Source organism: Colius striatus, chromosome 3 (assembly GCF_028858725.1).
Source record: "Colius striatus isolate bColStr4 chromosome 3, bColStr4.1.hap1, whole genome shotgun sequence".
In the NCBI taxonomy this organism is placed as follows: domain Eukaryota; kingdom Metazoa; phylum Chordata; class Aves; order Coliiformes; family Coliidae; genus Colius; species Colius striatus.
The window spans coordinates 55,212,536-55,236,593 of NC_084761.1; the positions used below are offsets into that span (position 1 = coordinate 55,212,536).

The 24,058-nt window shown below is 37.6% G+C and overlaps 1 protein-coding gene across 4 annotated transcripts in view; it reads left to right on the plus strand.

Annotated features, from left to right (window-relative positions):
- The window catches only part of RAPGEF2 (Rap guanine nucleotide exchange factor 2), a 184,465-nt gene that overhangs the window by 155,267 nt on the left and 5,140 nt on the right, over positions 1–24,058 (plus strand). For 3 of the 4 annotated variants that reach the window (XM_061991977.1, XM_061991975.1, XM_061991979.1), the window contains 12 exons: positions 885–1,131; positions 5,432–5,589; positions 10,128–10,368; positions 10,616–10,999; positions 12,558–12,769; positions 12,857–12,980; positions 13,606–13,629; positions 14,662–14,885; positions 15,693–15,878; positions 17,551–17,703; positions 20,575–20,800; positions 22,419–22,978. In XM_061991977.1, the coding sequence (XP_061847961.1) occupies positions 885–1,131; positions 5,432–5,589; positions 10,128–10,368; positions 10,616–10,999; positions 12,558–12,769; positions 12,857–12,980; positions 13,606–13,629; positions 14,662–14,885; positions 15,693–15,878; positions 17,551–17,703; positions 20,575–20,800; positions 22,419–22,978 (2,739 nt within the window). The remainder of the gene's footprint in view (positions 1–884; positions 1,132–5,431; positions 5,590–10,127; positions 10,369–10,615; positions 11,000–12,557; positions 12,770–12,856; positions 12,981–13,605; positions 13,630–14,661; positions 14,886–15,692; positions 15,879–17,550; positions 17,704–20,574; positions 20,801–22,418; positions 22,979–24,058) is intronic. The other variant, XM_061991978.1, reaches the window with a different exon arrangement.

The following is a 24,058-nucleotide window of genomic DNA, read 5'->3' on the forward strand; positions in this document are numbered from 1 at the left end:
TCCAAGCCCATCACTAAACTAAACTATATCAATACCTCAGCAACTCATCTGTGCGACTTTTGAGTATGTCTAGGGATGGTGACTCCACCACCTCCCTGGGCAGTCTGTTCCAATGCTGAATAATCCTCTCGGTGAAAAAGTTCTTCTAATGTATAATCTAAACCTCCCCTGGTGCAACTTGAGCCCATTTCCTCGTGTCCTATCATTCATTTCTATTGAGAAGAGACTGACCCTCACCTCACTACAACTCCCCTTTCAGATAGCTGTAGAGTGTGGCCATATCTCCTCTCAGACTTCTCTAGGCTAAACATCCCCAGCTCCCTCAGCCGCTCCTCATATGACTTATTCTCCAGACTCTTAACCAGCTTCGTTGCCCATCTCTGGACATGCTTCAGCACCTCAATGTCCTTGTAGTGAGAGGCTCAGAACTGGAAACAGTGTTCGAGATGCAGCCTCCCCACTACTCTCTGTGCCCAGATGTCCAACTGATTTTCTACCTATTTAAGAGTAGGTTTATCCAAGCCATGAGCTGCCAGTTTCTCCAGGAGGATGCTGTGGGAGACTGTGTCAAAGGCCTTGCTAAAGTCCAGGAAGATCACATCCACAGCCTTTTCTATCTAATGTATTTATGTTCTGAGCTGGGCCAAGTATGTAAGTAATCCAAATATCCAGTGATTTTCTGATTAATTCGGATTTTTTCACACTGCAGAGAAGGAATATTATTTTCAATATTTTTTAAAGTCTTTATATCTAAATTTTCTTAATATTTGAATTGACAGAGTATCCTAATATTTTTTTTTTAATGATTTATATTAAACTGCTGCACAGAGCTTTCTTTTACAGTTTTCTTCTTTTTATTTCCTCCTTTTTCCTGTCTTGTGCAGTTTTTAAAGAACTCTTAACACGGTTGTTAGAGGAAAAAAGAAACGGTGCTCCCCATCTGCCTAAAATTGGTGATATTAAAAAAGCGAGCCGTTATTCCATCCCAGACCTTGCTGTTGATGTGGAACAAGTAATAGGATTAGAAAAAGTAAATAAGAAAAGTAAAGCCAACACAGTTGGGGGAAGAAATAAATTAAAGAAGATACTTGACAAGACTCGAATCAGTATTCTGCCTCAGAAACCATACAAGTGAGTTTTGTATTTATCTTAAATATTTGCTTTGTATTAAATCATAATAATTTCTTGTGATACTTTCATGATACTTTCTCATAGTATCTAGCATGATACTTTTTTATTTATCAATGCAAATCATGTTTATATCAAAAAATATACTAGAAAATACTGGTCTGAATGTGTGAATGCTCATAGACTACTAACAATGCAGCTCCTGACACCAATATGGATGTATTTTACTTCTTAAAATGATAGCACAAATACTTTGTCATTTACTGCTTTCTTTTAAGAGGACTGTTAACTGGAACCATCCCAGGCAATTAATTTCAGAATGACTCTGCAAGCAGGCTTGCTTGCAAGTGGTTGATAGAAGCAGTGATTTGAATTTGTCCACATTCCAGTGGTCTATGAGAGTTTCCACGTACTGTTGTAAGGGAGACTGAGATTAAAATTTTAACTTTGATCCTTTGATAAATTGAGTATTTTTATAATGGAAGCTATATATTCTATCAGATATCTTCTATGAGTACATTTTATAAACAGAGTTCAGATAAGGATTGTTGAAAACAACAGAAGAATGAGTTTCATATGATTTTCTGGGAATCTGTTTTTTAACCAAGACAGATGGCATCAATGTGAAAAACGAATTGTAGACAGTAGTTGATGTGTAATCGGTGTTTTCTCTTGCATTTATTTTGTGTCCCATTGAGGAAGAAATGTATTCTATGTAAATTAATGAAAACGATGCTTATGCTGAAAATGTAGGATTTTTTCATGCCATTACTTTAAAAACCACAGGTCTGCTTAACTAGTTTTTGATATTCACTACTAAATGAACACTGTTCTGAAACAGTAGTATATTAGTGATGTAAAGGTTAAATGAATATACATTTCAGTAGGGGAAAAATCTATAAATCCTGGTTTTGTGTTGTTTGTCTTTAGAATGTTTTCTCTTATTTCACCAGTCTTGTGTATTTTTTCCTCTGATGAGCCATGCATACTGTTAAACATGATTTTTTGCATTATTTGGCATTGTTCACAGCTTTTTATAAAATTTTCCTGTTGGTTTTCTTCTCTTCTTTGATTCCTTTCATTTTTTCACTTTTTCTGTGCAGGGACCTCTTTGGGTAAGACTCAGAAAAACTTGACCTATTTTCCTTTTGCTATCTTTACTTTGTGTGATATGTATAGCAATTTGTCTGCAAAGCCTGTTGACATTTAGTTGTTTTTGTCTGCACAGTTTCTGCAGAGATGTGTAGCTGTAGACTTCCTTGTTTGTGCTTTTTTTATCCCCTTTACCGCTTTAGAAACTTCTCTTGTTCTTCCTAATAATTAATGGTATTGCATATATTAAGGTATTTTACCTATTCTCACGTGTTTTTAAATACCAAAAATCAAGAGGGATGAAAAAGCTGATTTACTCATTAAAGTAGTATTAAAATGTAGTATTTAAAGGCTTCATGAGTCAGCTAGCTCATGAGGTGAAGCTGTTCAGCTTTTTGTGAACCTGAATGCTGCAGATCTCCAGTGCCTCCAGAATATATCCAGATAAAACCAGTATTTAAACTAGAATGAGGTCACTCTTAGAGTGAGCTCGTTTGCTTTGTGAGACATTAAATCAGTATTAAAGATGAATCAGTTTGAGCAGGACATAATGCCTTCTTTCAGTTTTGCCTTTTAGTCCAATAATGTCAACTAAATTCTTGAACTGAGCAAACAGCGCCATTTCCTCAATATTTACTGGGAAATCTCTCCACCAGCTACGAGGCATCTCTCAAAGTGTGCTTCTGGCTCCACTTAGGCTCTTTGCATTCTTTTCTCCTCTAATCCAGAGTGGTTTTGTGGTCTGTAAGCTCAATTGCGCTAAATAAAGATCTAACACAACCCCCACCTCCATCTTTCTGTCTGGTCCATAGCTCAGCATCCCAGACAAAGAAACAGCCCCACTGTTTGCAGCCTTGCAGTAGGATGCACAGTAATACTGTGTTTTGAAGGAAGAAGCTTTGAGACAACTCTGCTGTTCCATTATCCTCTCTACACTGTTTTGTCATTCAGCAGGAAAGTTATTTCTTGGTTAATGGTGTCTCCCTGCATGGCAAATACATACAGAAGGTGATGGAAACGTCTCTCCTTAAAAACCACAATCTCCTTTCACCAGCATAAAAAATATGTTTTACTTAACAGCAGGGGCAGCTGATCTTCTGGGGTACTTGAGTTTTCTAGTGTTGCTGTTTGCATCTGAAATTTCTGGGGTTCATTTCTTGTGTGTGAGTACTTAGAAATGAAAAGATCTTTAGAAATTGTGTTTGTTTTTTTTTTTTTAAAAACCTAACAGTTAATCCACTTTACTGAGCTGCTTTGGTCATGACGCACAGGATATGTATTATATTATATAAAACTGACAAAACACAAAAGGAATACATAATGCAAGAGAAACTATTAATATGGGGGAAAGTTGCATTATCTTCATTTGATTTGAATTTGGAGACAGTGCTTGTGTTGGTACACTTATGAAATATACTATATAGTTCTTCAGAACCACCAGAAAGCTTTTTTGAGGTTCAGGGGCTTTGTATTTTTATTGTTTATTTGGTTTCCTCTGTGTGTGTGTATGTGAAGCAGTTCCTACTTGAAAGACAAGACATCAGTTTCTGGGAAGGCTTTTCTTTGTATTGAAATACTTGCTTGGAGCTTAGAAGCACTGTATGCTGAATTGATCATCCCTGCTTGTCACTTTGTCAAGCACGAAAATACAGATGTTCAGATGCAGTTTAAGCTTAACTTCTGATTGAGAGAGAACCCAAGAACTTTTTTCAGTGGACTTGAGTGTTTCTGTTACTTGTGCCCTGGGTTTTATCCTCAGTAAAATATTTTGGTAATACAGAGTTATATTGGTTTATAGAAACAAAACTGTGAGAAAACCCAAACAGGTCATACAGATAACCCTCTCTAACCTTTGTCAAGTTGAATTGCCTTCTAAAAAGCAGTTTCTGTTTCCATGTAGTTAAAATTGTCTTAAATGCTCAGAGACACTGTCCTAGCTTCCCAGAGTACTGTTCAATGTATAGCACTGTAGTGGTACAAGAGGGTGCTGGGTAAAGTAGTTAATTGGTAAGCACAAAAGGATGTTTGTGCTGTAACAGCTCAACAGGGATAATTATCAGGCCCTTAATTGCTGCTGTTATGTTCTGCATAGAACACTAGACCAAAGCTCAGGTTCCTCCAATTAGGGTTCAAATGGTCATTTGTGTCGCAGCATTTAATTTAGTAGATTTGACTTTTTCTGGAGTTGCAGCAGTTTGCAATGAAATCTGAGCTCCGGTCTATGCTTTATTTACAGGTCTAGATACAGATTTAGATGTGCTTGGCTTTTAAAAAGTCTATAGTGACTAATTTAAAAATTATTTTAATTTTCTATAATGAACATTTTACATGTTCAAAGTACTTTATTAAGGATTTGCATGTACATATTTTTAGAAAAGTTCAATGACTAGCTCGAACTCTGTGTCCTTTAGCAGTCGCTCTGTTTCACTTGCTGATTATGAGCTCCAAGCAATAAGCAAATTTGTGCCTACTATAATATGATGATAGCTCTGCTTCTGATCCATTTAGTACTACTGAACTCCTTTGAGACTAAGCTTTACACAATTTAATGGAAAAAATCCTCCACCTTTATCATAGGCTGGAGGGGATAAGTGTGAATGCTTACCTTAGCCTTCTGAGTTAGCTGGCGTCACTTCGGTCTCATTCAGTGAAGAGAAACTCAAGAGAAGGTGATACAGGGTAGGAAAATTGACGATCTCAATGATCCTTTCTTATCTGCCTGTTGAAAGATTTTTAGATTGTATGGCTACAGTATGTCCCAAGTACAGTTACAAATCCCATCTGTCATGGAGTGAAAGATCTGCGAAATGCAGGTCTTACAGAACAGTGTTGAGGGGACAGCAGTATTAGTCAAAGTTCAGGTGATGAGGTTGGTGCCAGAATGATTAGATATGTACCACCTTTTCAATAAAGATCTTGGCCACTGTGAGAAACTGTCAAAAATAATGAGCCTAGCAGCTTTTCAGAGCTTATTGGTGACCATGAGCTTCTGTGAGTGTGAGCAGACAGATCTAGTTACATTGAGTAGACACTTGAGAGCTGTGAACTAAGCTAGACAGCAAGCACTGTTGTCTGGAGAATTTTAACTTCTGAGTAGTGATTAGGGTACTAACAATTTAAAGTGTGAAAATGTAGCAGCGTAGAAGTGCTTGCATCCCTCTAGTGTAGCCCTCACTCTGAAGGTCCTGATTTGTTTTCTTTCTGGATGCAGTGACATTGGAATTGGGCAGTCTCAGGATGACAGCATTGTGGGACTGAGGCAAACCAAGCACATCCCTCCAGCTTTACCTGTCAGTGGCACCCTGTCATCCAGTAATCCTGATCTACTGCAGTCTCATCACCGCATCTTGGACTTCAATACTACTCCAGGTAAGGATTTTTTTGTAGTTGTTCTTGACCTTGTAATATCCTTTCATTGATTTTGCCTCCCCCTGGACTTCCAGAGTCTGAAGATGCATGTGAGTTTTATTAACTGTATGCTGTCATCCACAGATTAGCTGTATGTTAATGTGCTAGGTTTTAATACATTTGCTCTAATCCACTTTACCTGAATTTATTAGAAGTCTGTTTTTCAATTATGTTGTGTACAAGGTGCCACTAACTCTTGGTCAGTGAAAACTTAATTTGCTTGCTATTTTATAATTTGCCCTGATAGATCAGTCTTTACAAGACTGCGGTATTTTCAAATAGCACAGCAGATCATTAGGGTACAGTAAAGTGAAAGGACATTGGACTGTGACACAGGACATGCGTCTCAGTCTTTTTCTGAACCTATACAATGCTTTACTACATCCGAAAAGGATAGAGTTTCAAAGTTCCCCATTACTCCCCCTACCCTACAGCTGTGAGCTGGACTTTTTGTATATAAAGTGATTTAAAATCCCAGTCCAAAATATACAAAAAATGAACACATTTAGCAGAGAGGAACAAAGCATGGTGAAGAGTGAGGGCTAAAAAAGGGGAGAATATGAGAAACTTTAGAGCCTTAACTTATGAGTTTAGCTGGAGGTCCTGGTGGCATTGGGATTTGAGCTCTTATCTGGCCATAGGAAGGTTCTTAGCAGAAAACCTTCTCTGAGTTAAATATCCAAGTCTTTGCTATTAGTGTGTAGCTGTTGGAGGAGGACACGGTGTTGGTAGCTGTGCAGACACTTGCTTATTTTAGTCTAATCTTTAGCATATTTCTTAAATACAGAACTGAAAATCCAGTTCACTCTTAAGCCTGAGGGTTTTCAAACCTTACCTAAAAGGATGATGTTTAAACATCAGCCTACATACTGGCCAAGTTGGTGCAATTATCACACTTGAAACTGTGATACTGAGCATCACTTTATCTCAGTTTTTTAGGGCTGGAGATGACTACAAGAAGGCAGTGTGCAATTTTTTGTCCCAGTGTCTAAGATTGCTCCAGAGAGAGTGGGAAAAGTTGTTATTTTTTTAGTATTATAACTAACAACTAGTGTTCACCACTTTGAAAGTATTGTTGGTCAATGAGAGCCTAACTTTTCATCTGCACTTTATAAGTGGGTCAAGATGCCATTCTCCAGCTTGCCATTTACCTAGACCAGACGGTGCTAGGTAATTAATGTTCCCTTAATGCCAAGCACAGTGACTGGCTAACTTCAGAGCTGTGGGCATTACTGTCTCACATAGCTCAAACTCCATCAATTAAGAAGGTCTGAAGATCCTTCAATCACATAGTTTGGAAAAGTTAAATAATATTCTACCCTTTGCCTTTTGCTTTAAGGGAAGGAGATAATGATGTAATGCTCTTTTTGTTTTGCTTAAAATTTGCCCAGATATTCACACACTGAGTATTTTTAAAGAAATTTGCAAGTATAAGTTTTCCCTATGTGGGAAGGTGGGGAAAGGAGGACTGAAATAAAAAACACATGCCTTAAGGGCTTTAGGAGTGCTTGCATGGTACATAGAAGAGTTGAATTATAGCTCTATATACTTTAAGAGTTGGAAAAAAAGAGTACCTTGGACTAAATTGAAGATGGATATGGTGGCAGTTTGCAAGAAATTGAATGCACTGGAGAAGAAAGAGAAAAGTGGTAGAATAGCCATTGTTTGAGGCTTTGGGGAATATCCCTTGGGACAGACAATAAAACAACTTGCATTTTTGGAGAGGTAGTCTGAAACAATAACAGCTTGAAATCTGCAAGGAGTCATTTTATTTCCTTGTGTCTGATTTGCTCGATCTTTTTCAAATACACTTTTTGAGGTTTATTTTTAAATGTCAATAGGACTTTGATTTCTCTTCTCTTGTGCTGTCTTTGCTATTTGATTGGAAGTCAAAATAATACAGTAATGATGAGCTGCCAGTCACTGGTACTTAATTTTTGCTCACACATAAGCTTTCTAAGGAACTAGATTCCTATCATATGACATTGTATCCTTTAGCCTGCCACTCCACTTTCCTTTTTTGAAAAGGAGTGAAGGGGGGTGATTACAGTTCTCTTCAAGTGCTGTTGTTTTATTTTAAAATTGTTATGCTGAATTACTTGGTAGCACTGCTGTTGCTGCAACCATTTCAATTGCTGGCAGACTTCTCTGTATTCTGTATAGTGCTATTGCTACCAGCTCTGATAGGTATGCAGCCTGAGAAATTGGATGGTGAAACACAGTGCAAAGATGCTACTTTTCTATTTGCTGTTCTCTTCAATTCTTCATATTGACTTCAGTGATCCAGCAGAGCAGCTTATTCTCTCCTTGCACAAAATACTTGTTTCTGGGGAGCATTAAGCAAGTTCCCACCTTGATATTTTTTACAGTAGCTTCCCATCTTCATAGCATTTCTTTGAGTGGCAAGTACTTCTGTAACAAGAAGAGGCAATGAGATGCAGAGAGTGGTCTGGTTTATAAAAGAGTCTCTGAAAGGCTGTGTCTTTTGCATCTGCCTTCCTCAAGTTGTCAAAAAACATAGAAATTATTTCTGTATTCATCTTCAACTAATTACCGAAGGTCAGTATGGAGTTGGTGATAAAAGACAAAGCTGACTTGCTACTACGTAAGCTGTATGTATATTTGACTCGAGTAGTTAGGGCTAAAAACTGTCCTCTACTAATACCCCATTATCTCTAAATGATGATGTAGTCAGTAAATTTTAATGCGTTTCAGTATTAGTGCTTCTCAAGCTGTAAAATTACTACCGTGAGCTTAAAAATAATGGGTTTAGTTGCATGAAATTTGTAAACTTATATATTTAAGACTAAACAGCTTTTGTGGCATGTAAATAAACTCTCATCAGAGAGACCTGTCCTATACTTCACAAACATGCTATCGAGAGGATGGGCACTCTTTGACACTTTACAATGCAGGTGTCAAGAGAATGGATTGAGTCTTTCTTCTGCAGTGACAGGACAGGGGGTAACAGGCACAAGCAGAAACACTGAAAGTTCCATTTGAACATGAGGAGAAACTTCTTTCCTGTGAGGGAGCCCTGCACAGGCTGCCCAGAGAGACTGTAGGGTCTCCTACTCTGGGGTTTTCAAAACCTACCTGGACATGTTCCTGTGTGATCTGATCTAGGTGGACCTGCTTTAACAGGGGATTGGACTAGATGATCTCTATAGGTCCCTTTTGACCCCTACAATGCTGTGATTCTGTCACATTTTCAGGTGGCCGTTGTTTTATCAGGATTTTTTAAAAAATAAAGACCTTTTTTTTGGCTGTAGATTCAGAAGGCATTCCATTATTACATGTTTTGTTGTTTGTATGAGCTTTATGATATAAAAAAATAAAGAAAATATATTTTAAAAATATTAATCAAAGAAAGAACAATGGTCGTTCTACACAAAACTAGGAAAAGTTACTTTTTTACAGAGGGAAAAAATTCATTGATAGAACTCGTCAATTAAAATTCCTCATGTTAAAAAAATGGTGGATAATGACAATTTGTCTCTTTTGGTTTTTTTTTTCCCCTAATATAATAATAAGCTTCAGTTGATTAATGCGTGTAGACTTTGATACATTAATGGAAGTATGGAAATATATATGGATTTAGTATTTCCATGTAACTTACGGAAATACCAAATCCAACATTTGGAAGTAGGCTGGTAATCTTGCAGATTTCCCAAAAAGAGCCACTCTGCAGGTGTTCATTGTAATTTTTCTGTCATCAGTCACTTGAAACAATAATATATTTGGAACTCAAATATTTGTGAAGTGCTTTTTTAAATCTCTGGCTGCTTTAGTTCTTAATTGCTAAACTTTGTAGAGACAAAAAGCAAGTTTTCAGTGTGTTTCACATTTATTATTATTTAAATATATCCAGGATAGATTATATTTGCAGATTAAGTACTTGGGATGCATTAATACTACTGCATTTTATTTGTGTATACATGCATGTTGTCCATTTTACATGCATCTTCCTAGCTACTAGTATGTACATGTCTTTCCTTTGTGTCTGTCACCATGATGAAGCCTCAAACTTAGGTAAATGAGTCTATTTTCTTAAAAAACATCCATAGGAAGATTGATTGCCAAATCTGCATTGACTTCTTGTATGTCAGTGTCTACCGTAGTGTTGTTGAATGACTTTGATTTTTCTCAGACTTACATGTGATTTACCAGGACTAAACAGCTGGAAAATCAAACTACTCATTAGTTTGTCTGTCCAAACTTTGGAAGTGTTAACACATTTTTGTGACTTGTCCCATTGGTAGTCTAACTTCTTCTTCTGCTTGTTTGAAAGAACCCTACCAACCAACCAACATCGAAACAAAAACCCTAGCTATTTTATAAGAAGGAGAGAAGTGAAAATGTGGTACTGAAGAAAAAGCTGATAGCACTACTAATTAGACTTGATGTAACTAATGTTGTTCATTGTTATTATTTTTTTGTTTTGGCTTTACTAAATTGTATACCTTGCATGTGATTTGATTTATTTTTTTTTTCCCCAGACTTACCAGATCAAGTTCTGAGGGTTTTCAAGGCAGATCAGCAAAGTCGCTACATCATGATCAGTAAGGACACAACAGCAAAAGAAGTGGTCATCCAGGCTATCAGGGAATTTGCTCTCACTGCAACCCCTGATGCATATTCACTGTGCGAAGTCTCTGTCACACCTGAGGGTGTAATCAAGCAAAGGAGGCTTCCTGATCAGTTATCCAAGCTTGCTGATAGGATACAGCTGAGTGGCAGGTGAGACTGGAGTCTCAGCTAAATCTGGCAATGCCAGTCTATTCAGTCAAAACCCCGTTAATAGGAGCATTATTTAATTATTTATGTTCTGTGTCTTTACAAGAAATCACTCTGTGCAACTTCTAATTATTATCTAGGCCTAGTGAAATTGAATTTTATTCCATGATTCCAACTGAATCATTACTGTACGTTTTACTAGTATTTCAGTGTGTTGTACCTAGTGTCTTACTGAATTTTATTTTTGCAGGTATTACCTGAAGAACAACATGGAAACAGAAACTCTGTGTTCTGATGAAGATGCTCAAGAGTTACTAAGGGAAAGTCAAATTTCCCTACTACAGCTCAGTACTGTTGAGGTGGCTACCCAGCTCTCCATGAGAAACTTTGAGCTATTCCGTAATATTGAACCCACGGAATACATAGATGACTTGTTTAAGCTCAAATCAAAAACAGGTTGCACTAATCTAAAAAAGTTTGAAGAAGTGATAAATCAAGAAACATTCTGGGTGGCTTCTGAGATTCTAAGAGAAACCAACCAGCTGAAAAGAATGAAGATCATTAAGCATTTCATTAAGATAGCCCTACACTGCCGAGAATGCAAGAACTTCAACTCAATGTTTGCCATCATTAGGTATTGCCCCTTAATAATTTTACTTCTGAGTCTTACTTACGCTAGTAAAAAAAACCCAACCAGAATAAACTAATTAATACTGCTAATAAACACTTGGCAATCTAACTTGACACTGAAATGTTTGCTGAAATATTATTTGGAATGCTCCTAGTATGTGCTTACTGCTCAAGACAGTGAGGCAAGAGTCATTTGTGAAGATGGCACTAGAGAAACTACTGCACTTATTTAAAAACAAAAACCAAAAGGAACAGCAGTTGTATGAAGATAAATTATAACACTGTCATAAATTAATAGGTTAATTTCCTAAAGGCAGATCATTGTTTGAGTTCCCAATATCTTGAATTCATTGAGCCATGATATGTTGCCTTTGGTTTCCTTTGTGTCAGCAGTTTCTTTGATGGAGCTATAATAATAGTACATGTAGACTGCAATGTCAAATAATAAGATGTAAATAAAGATCTTTTAATAAGATTAAAAAGGTACTGAAAAATCTCAGACAGAAAACCTTCCTTAGTTTTGGAATGAAAAGAAAGGGAAGAAACTCTAATATGTATGTTTATACACGTTTTTTTCAAACTTTCAGATTTCCTTTAACCTCCAAAGTTAGGCAGAAAGAATCCAACAAAAAAAAGTCCCGAAGTATTGTCTGTTATGTAAAAACTTAAATAAGTTGCATTAAAATTACAGTTCTACTGCTGTCTCTGGCAAAAGGCATTGTCACATTCATTCAACAGATTGAATGTGATGCTTTCAGGAAAAATTACTGGTTTTGAATACCAGTCAGTCAAACATGGCAAGTTCCAAAGTCAAGGGTCCATACTGATAATCAGTTAGCATCTCTGAGACATGAAAATCTTAAGATTTAGCTCAGCTATTTCAGCTGACATTAATGAGAAAAAAAACCAAACCAGCCTGCCTGATGGTAAAAAGTTGAGGAAAGATTCTAGAAAACAAACTTTCCCAAAGGTAGAAATGAATAGCAAGGCAGGCAGTGCCATAAAGGGAATAAAGCCCGGGTTTTCTACCAGCTACAGCTTCAGAATGACCATAAATATATAGCAGCTGTTACATCACTTTGATTTAGGCATAACAAAGTCAGAGGGATTATTGCAGAAAGAAGGTGGGTCACTGTGCTGCCACCAATGAAACAGGTGGAAGGTGGTTTTTCCTTCACTCTGGTAATCAGAAAATAAATGCGTGGTCCTAATATAGTCATGGATTATGATATTGTTATCAAATTTACACACAAATTCATACAAAACAATAAGTACCTACTCTCTGTAAGGTTGAATTACTCGTCCAAGCATAACTTTTATCTGTTTATGGTTACATCATGAAGATGTCTCCAATTTTTATAGCTTTTGTTGAAATGACCTGTAATACATGCTGATAGAAAGAAAGACATTTTCACTCTCTGTTACTTTATTGACATCCTGGTGTTGCACTATTCTGTCTGTATGGTATTTCTACCATACAAAATTTAATGTCTTTTCTGAGATTTTTTTGTTTCTTTCTGTTTATCTTGAACTTCTTTGCACTTTTGTTTGTTTATTTCAAGTGGCCTGAATTTGGCACCAGTTGCAAGGCTTCGAACTACTTGGGAAAAGCTTCCAAGCAAGTATGAAAAGCTGTTTCAAGATCTACAGGACTTATTTGATCCATCTAGGAACATGGCAAAGTATCGTAATGTCCTTAACAGCCAAAACCTACAGCCCCCCATCATCCCCCTGTTTCCCGTTATCAAAAAAGACCTTACGTTCCTTCATGAAGGTAAAATCAGAAGTACATCCTCTTTTACTAGCTAAGGAAAACTAACTTCGCCACTTAATAACAGGTGTTGTTAATTGTTGATTGTAGGAAATGATTCAAAAGTGGAGGGCTTGGTCAATTTTGAGAAGCTGAGAATGATTGCAAAGGAGATACGCCATGTTGGTCGCATGGCATCTGTGAACATGGATCCTGCTTTAATGTTTAGGACAAGGTAAGTTTGTTGTGTTAGGAAGAGGTTTTCACAACTGAGAGAAGGCTAGTTGTCAGCAAGAAGGGCTTTTCAAGTGCCCCGTCTTGAACTGGAGGAGTACGAGGGGATTTTTTTTGGTTGTTGTTAGCAATTAACCAAAACTGTGTGTTATTTTAAAACTAGAGAAGTCATATTTTGTGTCTATCTGTGTATAAAAAAAATGTTTTATATTATTCCTTAGCTGCCAGTTGCTTCATAAATATAAAATTCCATCCGTGGGAGGGAGAGAGAGATACTGTCTTGAACACGTGTATTAGTCTTTGAAACGCTGATATGTGCCAGCCTTATCATTTTGATTTAGTAGGATTGGGAAGGTATCTGAAACAGTGTCAGCTATTAGTGTTGGTAAATGTGGAGTGAATGATCTTTCGCTTCATGTTAGACCAGCTTATTGCATAAGATTTTCTTAACTTTAACTAGAAGAGTTTGTAATATCTGACTGTATGCCTGAGTCAAGGCTCTTTTTAATATTTCTGGACTTCCAGAACTGCTTGTCCTGAGGTCTGGTCTTTTTCTTTCTGAGCTTTTGATCTTTCTCTGTCTCTTCTTAAACCCATGCTTTACTCTTCCTGGCTCTCACTTGCAGGAAGAAGAAATGGAGGAGTTTGGGGTAAGTGGTTGGAGACAATGCACATAGACGTTCATTCTTCCCTTACCATTTGCATTGTTTCCTCTTTGCTATCTTTAGTTTTCTGTTGCTTTGACATTTTTTCCTTGTGTTAACCCTTTTTTACTGACAAAACATTTTAATCCTGGAGTGCTTTTATTTTTGAGGTTAAACCACAAAAGTTGTAAAGTCTTTACACATGGTTGTAGATAGTAGTAGGGTGTTCCCCCACCTCCAAGTTAAATTGCCAAGGGAAGTGAGATTCAGTAAAAGAGAAAGGTTGGCAAGGTTGCAACAGCTGAAAATTGCTGTTGATTTTTTTACACCTAATGAGCAATTACCGCAATCAAATACAAAAGTTAAAACTTAGAGTATTTGCTGAACTATCTCATTTTCATAATTCAGACATCATTTTTACTCATAGCAATTCAGGAACAATGGACAGCTTTCATATAGCTATATATACATTGACATGTGCATGATATTTCATCATGAACTAGCTGATTATTTTACTTAACAAATGCTGCTTCAACCTAGCAAATTACAAGGAAGTTTTGTTCTGTAAAACTGAGCTGTACATTTTGTATATGGTCTGATTTTAAAAGGTGTTTGAGAGCTTTCAAAACGCCTTCTGTATATGTATTTGAACCTCAACTATAGTCTTCTGTCAGCATTCACTTACTGCATGAGCTTTTCCTAATGCTCGAGTCTTCTCAGTAGCTGGCTTACATGAGAGAGCTGGCATGAATGCTTTTCTAGATGCGTGAAGTGATATTGTCTCATTGGAGCAGAATAGGTTAAAGTATTTGTGCAATTAAAATAGTGCCTGTTAACCGAGTAAAAAAAGATTTCCTGATCCTTGTCTTTCTATCTGTTATAGCTGTTTGACTTACTGGAATGAGGCATGTGAGCTTTGACCGTAGACTGACATTCATGCAATCTTCTGCACGTTTCATGTTTATCGAGTGATAGTGTGTTGGATTAAGTCATACTTTTCCCCTCTTTCCTCCCCCTCTTGGCCCCACTTCACCACAGGTCCCTCAGCCAGGGCAGTGCAAACACAGCCGTGCTGGATGTCGCACAAACAGGGGGTCATAAAAAGCGAGTCCGTCGCAGCTCCTTCCTTAATGCTAAAAAGCTTTATGAAGATGCTCAGATGGCAAGGAAAGTAAAGCAGTATCTATCAAACTTGGATCTGGAAATGGATGAAGAGAGTCTCCAGACATTGTCTCTGCAGTGTGAGCCAGCCACCAATACATGTGAGCATTGACTTTGTTATGGATTTAAAAGAAATTGTTAAAGATATCTCTGTTTCTTCTCTAGGGAAGTAACTTGGAACAGTAACTAGATAATAAGGTGAAAGATGATGTCTCATCATTTCCAAATACTGGACATCTGTGAATCTTATGGAAATCATCTTGCAGATTAACAATATGGAGACATAGCATTATATGGGAGGTAGAGCTTTCAGATAATGTCATGCTGAAGTGCACAGGGGTTCTTTAGATTTGTCTGTACAAAGGATATGGAGGAGCAAAATGTTTCTCGGCAGTTCTGATATACTTAGGCTATTGGTATGAACAGGATTGGTCATGCTGGATATGTTGACCTTGAGAGGGAAAAGATTTCCTTACATCCGGAGTGGAACCTTAATGCTGGATATCTGTTCTGTTTTGGTTTCAGGGAATATTGTCTCTTATGCCCTTCCCTTCCTTAAGAGTAGCAAAAAATAGTAATTATATGTTCATTCAAACCAGTTGTAGTCCTTCTGATACCTCAGTGTAACTTTGGGTCATGTTTTTGATAACTATACCAGAAGTCATTTATGAGAGGTTTATTATCAGAGAGTAAATGTTCTTTCATAATGTACATGTTTTAAATGGAATTAAATCTTCCTCTCCTTTCTTCTTCATATTGTCTCTCTAAAGGTACCCTACTACTTAAATTGTACAAGTATTTGAGGACGTTTAAAATATTAATTGGAGGGCTTTGCACTGCTCAGGTTAAAATTCCTACGGTATTTTTAGCTAGTAGTAATTCTGTCCTTTCTTCCGTTTCTTGCAAAGTGCCGAAAACTACAGGAGACAAGCGATCTGGAAAATCGGAAACGTCACCGTTGGCTCCCCGGGCAGGCATCCAGCAGAAAGTGCAGCAGCAGCAGCAACATAAAGTAAACCAAGCATTGCAGGTTCCTGCTGTATCTCTTTACCCCTCTCGCAAGAAAGTGCCAGTCAAAGACCTGCCGCCATTCGGTAAGTGTAACAATGAAACGTTGATCTTTTAAGGTTGGTTGTTTCTGTCAGGGAGAAATTTTTATTTAAATAAGATTGAGATATTTACTTTTGATAGTGTTATATGCAGGTTATGTAGTTTATGTAGCATGTATGCATGATTGTTTTGTCTAGAAATGTAAGGAAAGAAATTTAGGAAGGCATCCTCTCAGTTTAATCAGTGTAAGTATTTACCTGTTACTATCCACTGGAAAGAATGAATGTTTCTGACTGTCTGCCCTAGGATCTGAGCTTAACTTTTCCAAATGAATTAGTGTATTGAAGTTTCTGAGTGACCTGAGACACCTCAGAAGTTTTGGTGTTTTTTCAAAAGTTGAACATTTAATGTGAAATTCAGGCCTGCTCAAACTGGTAGTGCTGTTAGAAATGCAGAAATTTTTGATGATGAGAGTTGTCCCTTTGGTTTGCTTCCAAGCGCTGGTATCTTTCTGAGTGCAGGCTACAGGCATTTCTTCTAATCTGATTTCCACAACTGTGTCCCAGCCTGTGTACATAACATATGCAAGTATTAAAGAACTTCTTATATGTCATTTACATTACAGCAATATTGCTGGTAAATATATATGGCATAACTGACCCTTGCAATTGCATAATGATGATATTGCATTGCTTAGGCTGCTAGCAAAACATTAGAAGGAGCAAAATGAGCAATAAGCAATTCAATATTCATCTGCTCCTTGTTGATTTTGCCATTAAATTTTAATCTTAAAAGGACTTTGAAGCACCATAGACGACTGTGTTTTTGCTCATGGTGTGAAAGTTTCTGTAAACTGACTGGGTTACACTGATGAAGCAGCTGTAAACTATTGATGAGCAGTATTGTGATCCAACAGATCAAAGATAAATTCCATAGAATTCTTGACAGTAACCTCTACCACAAACATTGGCAAAACTGTCAGAGAAACTCTGTCTTCGCTTTTAAGACTATCCCAGGATGGATTTTTCAGGGTAGGGGAAGAGAAAGATGGATGAATGTTGCCTGAGAAAAGCAATTCTTGATGTCCTAGATCTTTACATCATACATCATCTTCAGGATGTTTTTACTCTTCAGTTTCCCAAAATAAGCTGATGCAGGCATAGTTCTCAAAAATGAAAGGGAGAAAAGAAGCTGCAGGATAGCCTTGTTTTGTAAGCCTAATCTCATGAATCATCTTTCCATCTTTCTTTGACCTTCTAGGCTACTCTGAATAGCAAAGAAATAGAACAGTTTTCAATTCATACTATGTAAACCTTCACTAACTGATGTTATTTGTGTATGTCTTTATTAAACATAATTTTAGTTCAAGTTTCTCAGAAATCATTACTGTGCATATCTTGGTTTTATATGTTGTGTAGTCAGAATTCTGCAACACCAAATTGGCATTGTGTTTCCTGTGACAGAGTATTCATTTTGGATGGCCAAAATGAAAGACTAGCTGCACTAACCACTAACATGCAGAAATAAAGCACTATGTTTTAAGAGTAGGTTTAAACATTTTGCTTCATTTAAGTTGGTATCTGAAACTCACAAATACACAGGAAAAAAAATCAGGATTTTTTTTTTATATGAAGTCTGCTCTATAAGTGCATTGTGAAACAGAAAGATGTATTTATACTGGACTTTACATCTGCCTCCATTCATTCTTATTTAAAGGCATTAACTCCCCACAAGCTTTAAAGAAAATTCTTTCGTTATCTGAGGAAGGAAGTTTGGATCGTCACAAGAAACAATCTGAAGACACAGTCTCAAGTGCATCTTCACAGCTATCTTCTCCTCCCACTTCACCACAGAGCTCTCCAAGAAAAGGTATTAGGCATAAAATGTTTCCCATCCTGTTTTCTGAAGCTCATAGACTTTGGAAACTTGTGACAGAGAATTTAGACATTCAGAATACTGCTGCTCTTATTTTTGTGACGTATGATCAGCAAGTGGGCAGGAAGTGTAGCACAGAGTGGGACTCATGAAAGCATGACTGGGAGCTTGATTTCGGGGATACTCGAAAGCCCTCTGATTAGCAAAAACCAGGAAAGATAGCTTGATCTGATGCAGGATTTGATACAGTACATCACAGTGCAGCTGCTTCTGACAAAAATATTCCCATCATCAGTATTTCCTGTGTGGAAGGATGTGCAGATTGAAACTCAAAATCTTTTTACAGCATTGAGCACACTAGCCTATTTAGAGGAATTATTTGCTGTGTCATGCATCCGGATGGGATGTGACCTACGTATGCCAGGCAGGCTTAAGATACCTGAGATTCAAATCACTAATACACAACATTGTACTAGCAGCCCATTATTCAAACAATGTATATGGATATTTGAGGAATGGTATTGCAAATTGGAGCTTTCTTGGCTCAGTTTTTTTTAAGTTACTTCATAGAGTGGATATTTTCAAGTTAATTTAGGACTTGAAGCAAATGTTTTTGAGCCTCTTTGTTTTTTCGCTGTACTTACTCTCATTATGAATTCACAAAACAGAGAATGGAAAAATAGCAAAAACATTCCCTTTAGAAGTATTGCAGATAATTTCAAAGTTATTCTCTTCAGAGTGTTGTAGAAGTTCGGCTTAACAGTTACATGATATAACATTATGGTAAAATAAATATATATATATATATATATATAGAGAGAGAGAGAGAGAGATAGAGTTGGAGTCCTCATAATAGAAGTTCAGAATGCTAAAGAGATGAATGTGTTGGAAGCTTCCATGTAACAATAACTTTCCCTAAACTGCACAGGGATAGTAAGAATATGAAATTTATGTATCACTTTTTCCACTTTCTTATCAAATGGTCAGCTAAGCTCTTCTCTTAATGTGGTAGGTGGCAGTGCTGGTCAGTCTAGGCCTTATGACTCTAGACTAATGGACCTATCCAGTTCCTCCTCTCCTCATGGAACTGAGAACAAAAACAAGAATAACAGTTCACCAAGAACCTCTGGATAGGTGGGGCTTATGGAAACAAAAGGTGAAAAAATATCAGTTGAATAAGCAACGTCTAAAAAGGAGAGCTGGATAATGTCAAGAAAGTACAAATGTCTAAATCTCTATTGAAGTTGTGTTTACTGAGGTCAGATGGAGGAGGATGTTGTGCAGAAAAAGCTTAGCTTACAAGAACTCAAGGTGATAAGCTATAATCATGATTTCTTCCAAGGACTACATTGACAAAGAGTAAGTTCTTATAAATATGACCAGATCTGTACATTTCTTGAAAAAGGTTTTGGGATTCTATATGTGGGAAAAATATTTTTGCAGAAAGCAAACGATAAACATGATTGTAAATTTTAAAACAAATCCTTGGTTTGATGGTGACAAGATATGTTCTTCCAGACAAAAATGGCAATGTTAATTCCATGTTATCAGCAAGTGATTGGGAAAGGTCAGTCGAAGCAGTTTTGACACTTACATGTAGATTGAAAGCAAAGAATGAAAATTTCAATTACTTGTGGATATATATTGTTTAATGATCTTAAGTTCTTTAATGAACTTAGCTGTCAAGAACATTCAGCATAACTTTGTTTAATACTTAAACAAAAGCTAAATTTGCTGAATTTGCTTCTGTGATTCGATTTGCAGATTTTTTATTTCAGTCTGGCAGTGTCAATGCTACCTCTAAATTACAGTATAATTCAAGTAAAATATCCTAATTGGAATGTAATTAGTTAGCCAAGTACCATAAAGAAAGCTTGAAAATCTGTCCCTCGCTCAGTCAAGATACATAATGAACGACTGTTATCCCAGACATCTGGACTTCTTGTTGTATCTGCTGTTCATCTCTGAAGTGTAGCTTTGCAGAATAGAAAGACTGTGTGAGAGGGTCTCTTGGATTAATTTAAATGATATTGTCCAGGGCATCTCTTTCATTCTAATCTTTGAGATGAAGTTTATGTACAGGCATTTTTTTTGTGAAGCGAGATTTCATAATATGGAGTTTGGGGCTCTCAAGCTGAAGAGAGACAGGGTAATTTTAGAGAGTCCAGAACATGCCCACGAAGATGATAAACAGACTGGAGCATCTTCCTTAAGAGGAAAGGCTGTGGGACCTGAGACTGTTCAGCCTGGAGAAGAGGAGACTGAAAGGGGACCTCATTAATACTTACAAGTATTTGAAAGGTGTATGTCAAGGAGATGGGAAACACTTTTTTTGTGTTGTGTCCAGTGACAGGATGAAGGGTAATGGACAAAAGCTGGAACACAGAAAGTTCCACTTAAGGAAAAGCTTCTTTACTGTAATGGTGATGGAGCCCTGGCAAGGGCTGCCCAAAGAGGGTGTGGAGTCTCCTTCTCTGAAGGGTTTTCAAAACCCAGCTGGCCAGACCTGCTTGAGCATGGGAGTTGGACTAGATGATCTCCAGAGGTCCCTTCCAACCCCTACCATTCTGTGATTTTGTGCTACAAACGTGATTATGCATCTGAAAATAATTTAGGAGAGGAGGAAGGTGAGCAGTTGGTTTCTAAATGTGTAGTGCGTGTTCCCACAATCTTCAACCTCTTACTAAGAGACAGAATATGTGGTGTATTACGCAGTTCTGCTAGGTGTCTTTACCTTTTGGTGTGCCACTTCTGTGTAAGTGTAATCGTAGTTTTGATTTGCTATGGTAGCAGCATTAGAGACTGCCTAGCAAGAACTGAGCAGGCTTCTCAGAGACTCTCATTAACATGACATTCTCTTTGCAGGTTATACTTTGGCTCCTAGCGGCACAGTGGATAACTTCTCAGATTCTGGTCACAGCGAAATTTCTTCCAGATCTAGTATTGTCAGCAATTCCTCTTTTGACTCTATGCCAGTCTCGCTGCATGATGAGAGGAGACAGAGGCATTCTGTCAGCATCGTGGAGACGAATCTTGGTGTGGGAAGGATTGACAGAAGAATCATGATTGAACCAGATCAATACAGCTTAGGGTAGGAATTTTATTTGTGCTTACTTATAGTATACTTTCATATAGTGTGCATGTGGCACGTATATTTGTTCATGTAAATTTCCCTGTATCTCTCTCAAATATTTTTTTAGTGTTCTCTGCTCTTAAAAACTGATATTTCAATGCTGTGTTTTATGACAATGCTCCATTTGCTAACACAAAGAGGTTTCACACTCTTGAGCGTATGATGAGGTCTACAGCAACAGGATTTTACCTCTGCAGGCCTTATCATCTCAGCATTTTATAGTCTGTAGGTTATCCTCTTTATGGCAGACTAGTATCCTGGACTGTTTTCTAGATGCAGAATTAACTGAATTATATGAGAAATTATTCATACAATTATTCAGTGATCAAGCCAAGAACAGAAACAGTAAGTTTCCAGTCTGTTTCGTAGAAAAGTGTGTGTTCCAACTATTAGGATTCTCTGATTTATCTAACTTAAAAAATACTTTAACTCAAATATCTCTTCTAGCAAACAATAATTGGAAACCGAAATTCACATTAGGCTGCTGGTTTTCGAGATTGTTTTCTAGGTAATTAACTTTTGTAATGGTGGGGAAGTTAGTGCTATGAGTTCTGAAATCTCTAGCAGTGAACTTAGGTCTGAAAATAATTGGAGCTCTGGCTGCGATTTAGTCTCTACATACTTTTCTGAGCTATTATTTGGATGCTTCAGTCCTTCTGAATGGTTTCAGAGTTTTTAATTCCACAGGGTCTGTGGATGGCAGGACTGTTCCAAAACTGGTGTACTTCAGCTTTGGGAATCCCAGGCTATGCAGATTCTTTAATCAGATGTCTTAAATATTTGGAAGAGCAGGGTTCTATTTTGCATAGCAGGCTATGCTGGAAAGACAAATCCAAGGAGCCTGGATAGCTGCTAAACAAAAGTGACTGTCGGTTTTCTCTGCTGCTGTGTAAGTAATAGTGTCAGGCTTGCTTAATTGCCGAAAGGCTAGAGAGAACGTGTGTGTTTCCAAAATGAAGGTTAGAATACATTTCCACTTGCCAGAAGTGTTTAAAAGTTGGCTTTCAGGATCTGCTAAACAGAAAACGAAATCTGAAAAGCTGAAACTTAAACCTGAATATCAGCCACCTCCTGCTAAATCTCTCTAAGTTTTGATCCTTTGCTTCACATCGCCAGAAAAGCAGTAGAAACCCTATCTATCAGTGTGTTCCCCTTTCTGTATGTCAGTGTGGTTTACTGTCCTGAAGCACTGCTGAAAAGTTAAGAATTCACCTTTTGAAATGACTCCATTGAAATGTTGAGTTTCATCAGGATACCTATCCAGTAAATTTTTTGTTTCTGTTTGGATTTTTTTGTGTTACTGAGGATAAGCGTGAAGGTATTCTTTTCTCAACATTAAATTGATCGTTAATACAAATAACACTTAATATAAATAGTATCAAAACCTTCAATCAATCATAGAATCACAGAATGGGTTGGATTGGGTTGGAAGGGACCTTTCAAAGGTCATCTAGCCCAAGCCCCTACCATGTTTGCTTTTCTTTTGATTGTTAAATTCTTCATGTGTCTTGTAAATGTCCTACAATTCCAACACTGCATTTTTCTGTTTTTTTTCTCCTCGTCAATTTGCATCTAGCTCATATGCACCACTGTCAGAGAACAGAGGCCTGTACGCTGGAGCAACTGTGCTTTCTTCTCCCAGTACAGAAGAACTGTCACAGGATCAGGGGGACAGAGCTTCGCTTGATGCAGCTGACAGTGGCCGTGGAAGCTGGACTTCTTGTTCGAGTGGTTCTCATGACAACATACAAACAATCCAGCACCAGAGAAGCTGGGAGACTCTGCCTTTTGGACACTCGCATTTCGATAGTACAGGCGATGGGGCAGGATTGTGGGCCTCGGGCAGTCATATGGACCAGCTGATGTTCCCTGACCATGGCACAAAGTATGGCAGGCAAAGTCAAGGCAGGGAGGGCCTTGATCAAGCACAGTCCAGAGCAAGCTGGGCATCCTCAACAGGATACTGGGGAGAGGACTCAGAAGGTGATACAGGTACCATAAAGCGGAGGGGTGGGAAGGATGTTTCGATTGAAGCTGAAACCAGTAGCCTAACATCTGTACCAGCAGAGGAGGCAAAACCAGCTCCCGGGACCACTCATATAGCAGTATCATCAAGTAGTACAAAGGGGCTTATTGGTAAGTTTTGTCTGCAATGAAGCATTTTAATTCATTTGCTTGTAGTTATTCATGTTGTTCTAAAACTGCATTTCTTTTGTCTACCTGACTTTTCTATTTTTAAAGCAAGACCAAACCTTTTCCCCTTTAACTGTGCATTTATTGCTAGGGAAAATATCACTTATTGTTGATTGTCAGTTCTAACAGTGCCTTTGTGTTTCAAGAGAGCTTGCCATACATCGGAAAACTAGCTCAGCGACTGGACAATGTTTTCAGAGGCTGATATATTTAGATGTCTGTTCTGAAATGTGAATTTTTCTTCACAGTAAGGCTTCACGTTCTATATTTAGAAATTCTAATAAACGTGGCCTGATTTTTTTTTTTGTAGAAGTGTTTTACATCATACATCTCTATGACTTGTCTGATAATTGTGAATATTCCTTACTTCTGAAAATGGGATCACTGTTGCTTTAATACTAACTGAAACATTTCTTTGGGCTGCTGAAACTGAAGAATCTAGAGATGAAATATATTTATAACCACTAAAAAAAAGAAACATCAGATAACATACAAATCAATATGAAGGTGTCTTTGGCAGAACTTAACACTTTTTCACACTGTACCTTCTACACATCCCAGTCCTTGGGCCATCCAAAATGTCTGCATTTTTGCCTGTTTCCTTCCTGTCATTCTCCTTCACTTTGTCTTTCTTCAGACTAGTATGAGGAACTATCTAAAAATTGTTTTGCGCTGACACAGCTGGAAAAGTTTACCAGATTGAGGTCATGCTGAGACCACTGTGATAAACTGCTTTTCCATTTTCTGCCCAAGTATATTGCTTAACAATAGTCGACTGCCTCAAAGCTTGGGTGCAGAACTGAATCCCTGGACTATGAAAAGGAGGATGCTGTTCGGTTCAAGACTCCAGGTTCAGATTCATGCCACTCTTTAATTTTATTCTTTGTTACCCCTGGTTCCACTGGAATGTGGAACAAGTGTGCTTCCAAACTTGCCTCTCAAGGCAGTGCTTGCCACTATCTGTAGAGATTTGAGAGAATATGGAAGACACGTGAAAATTCAAGCCACACACTTCCATGCAGA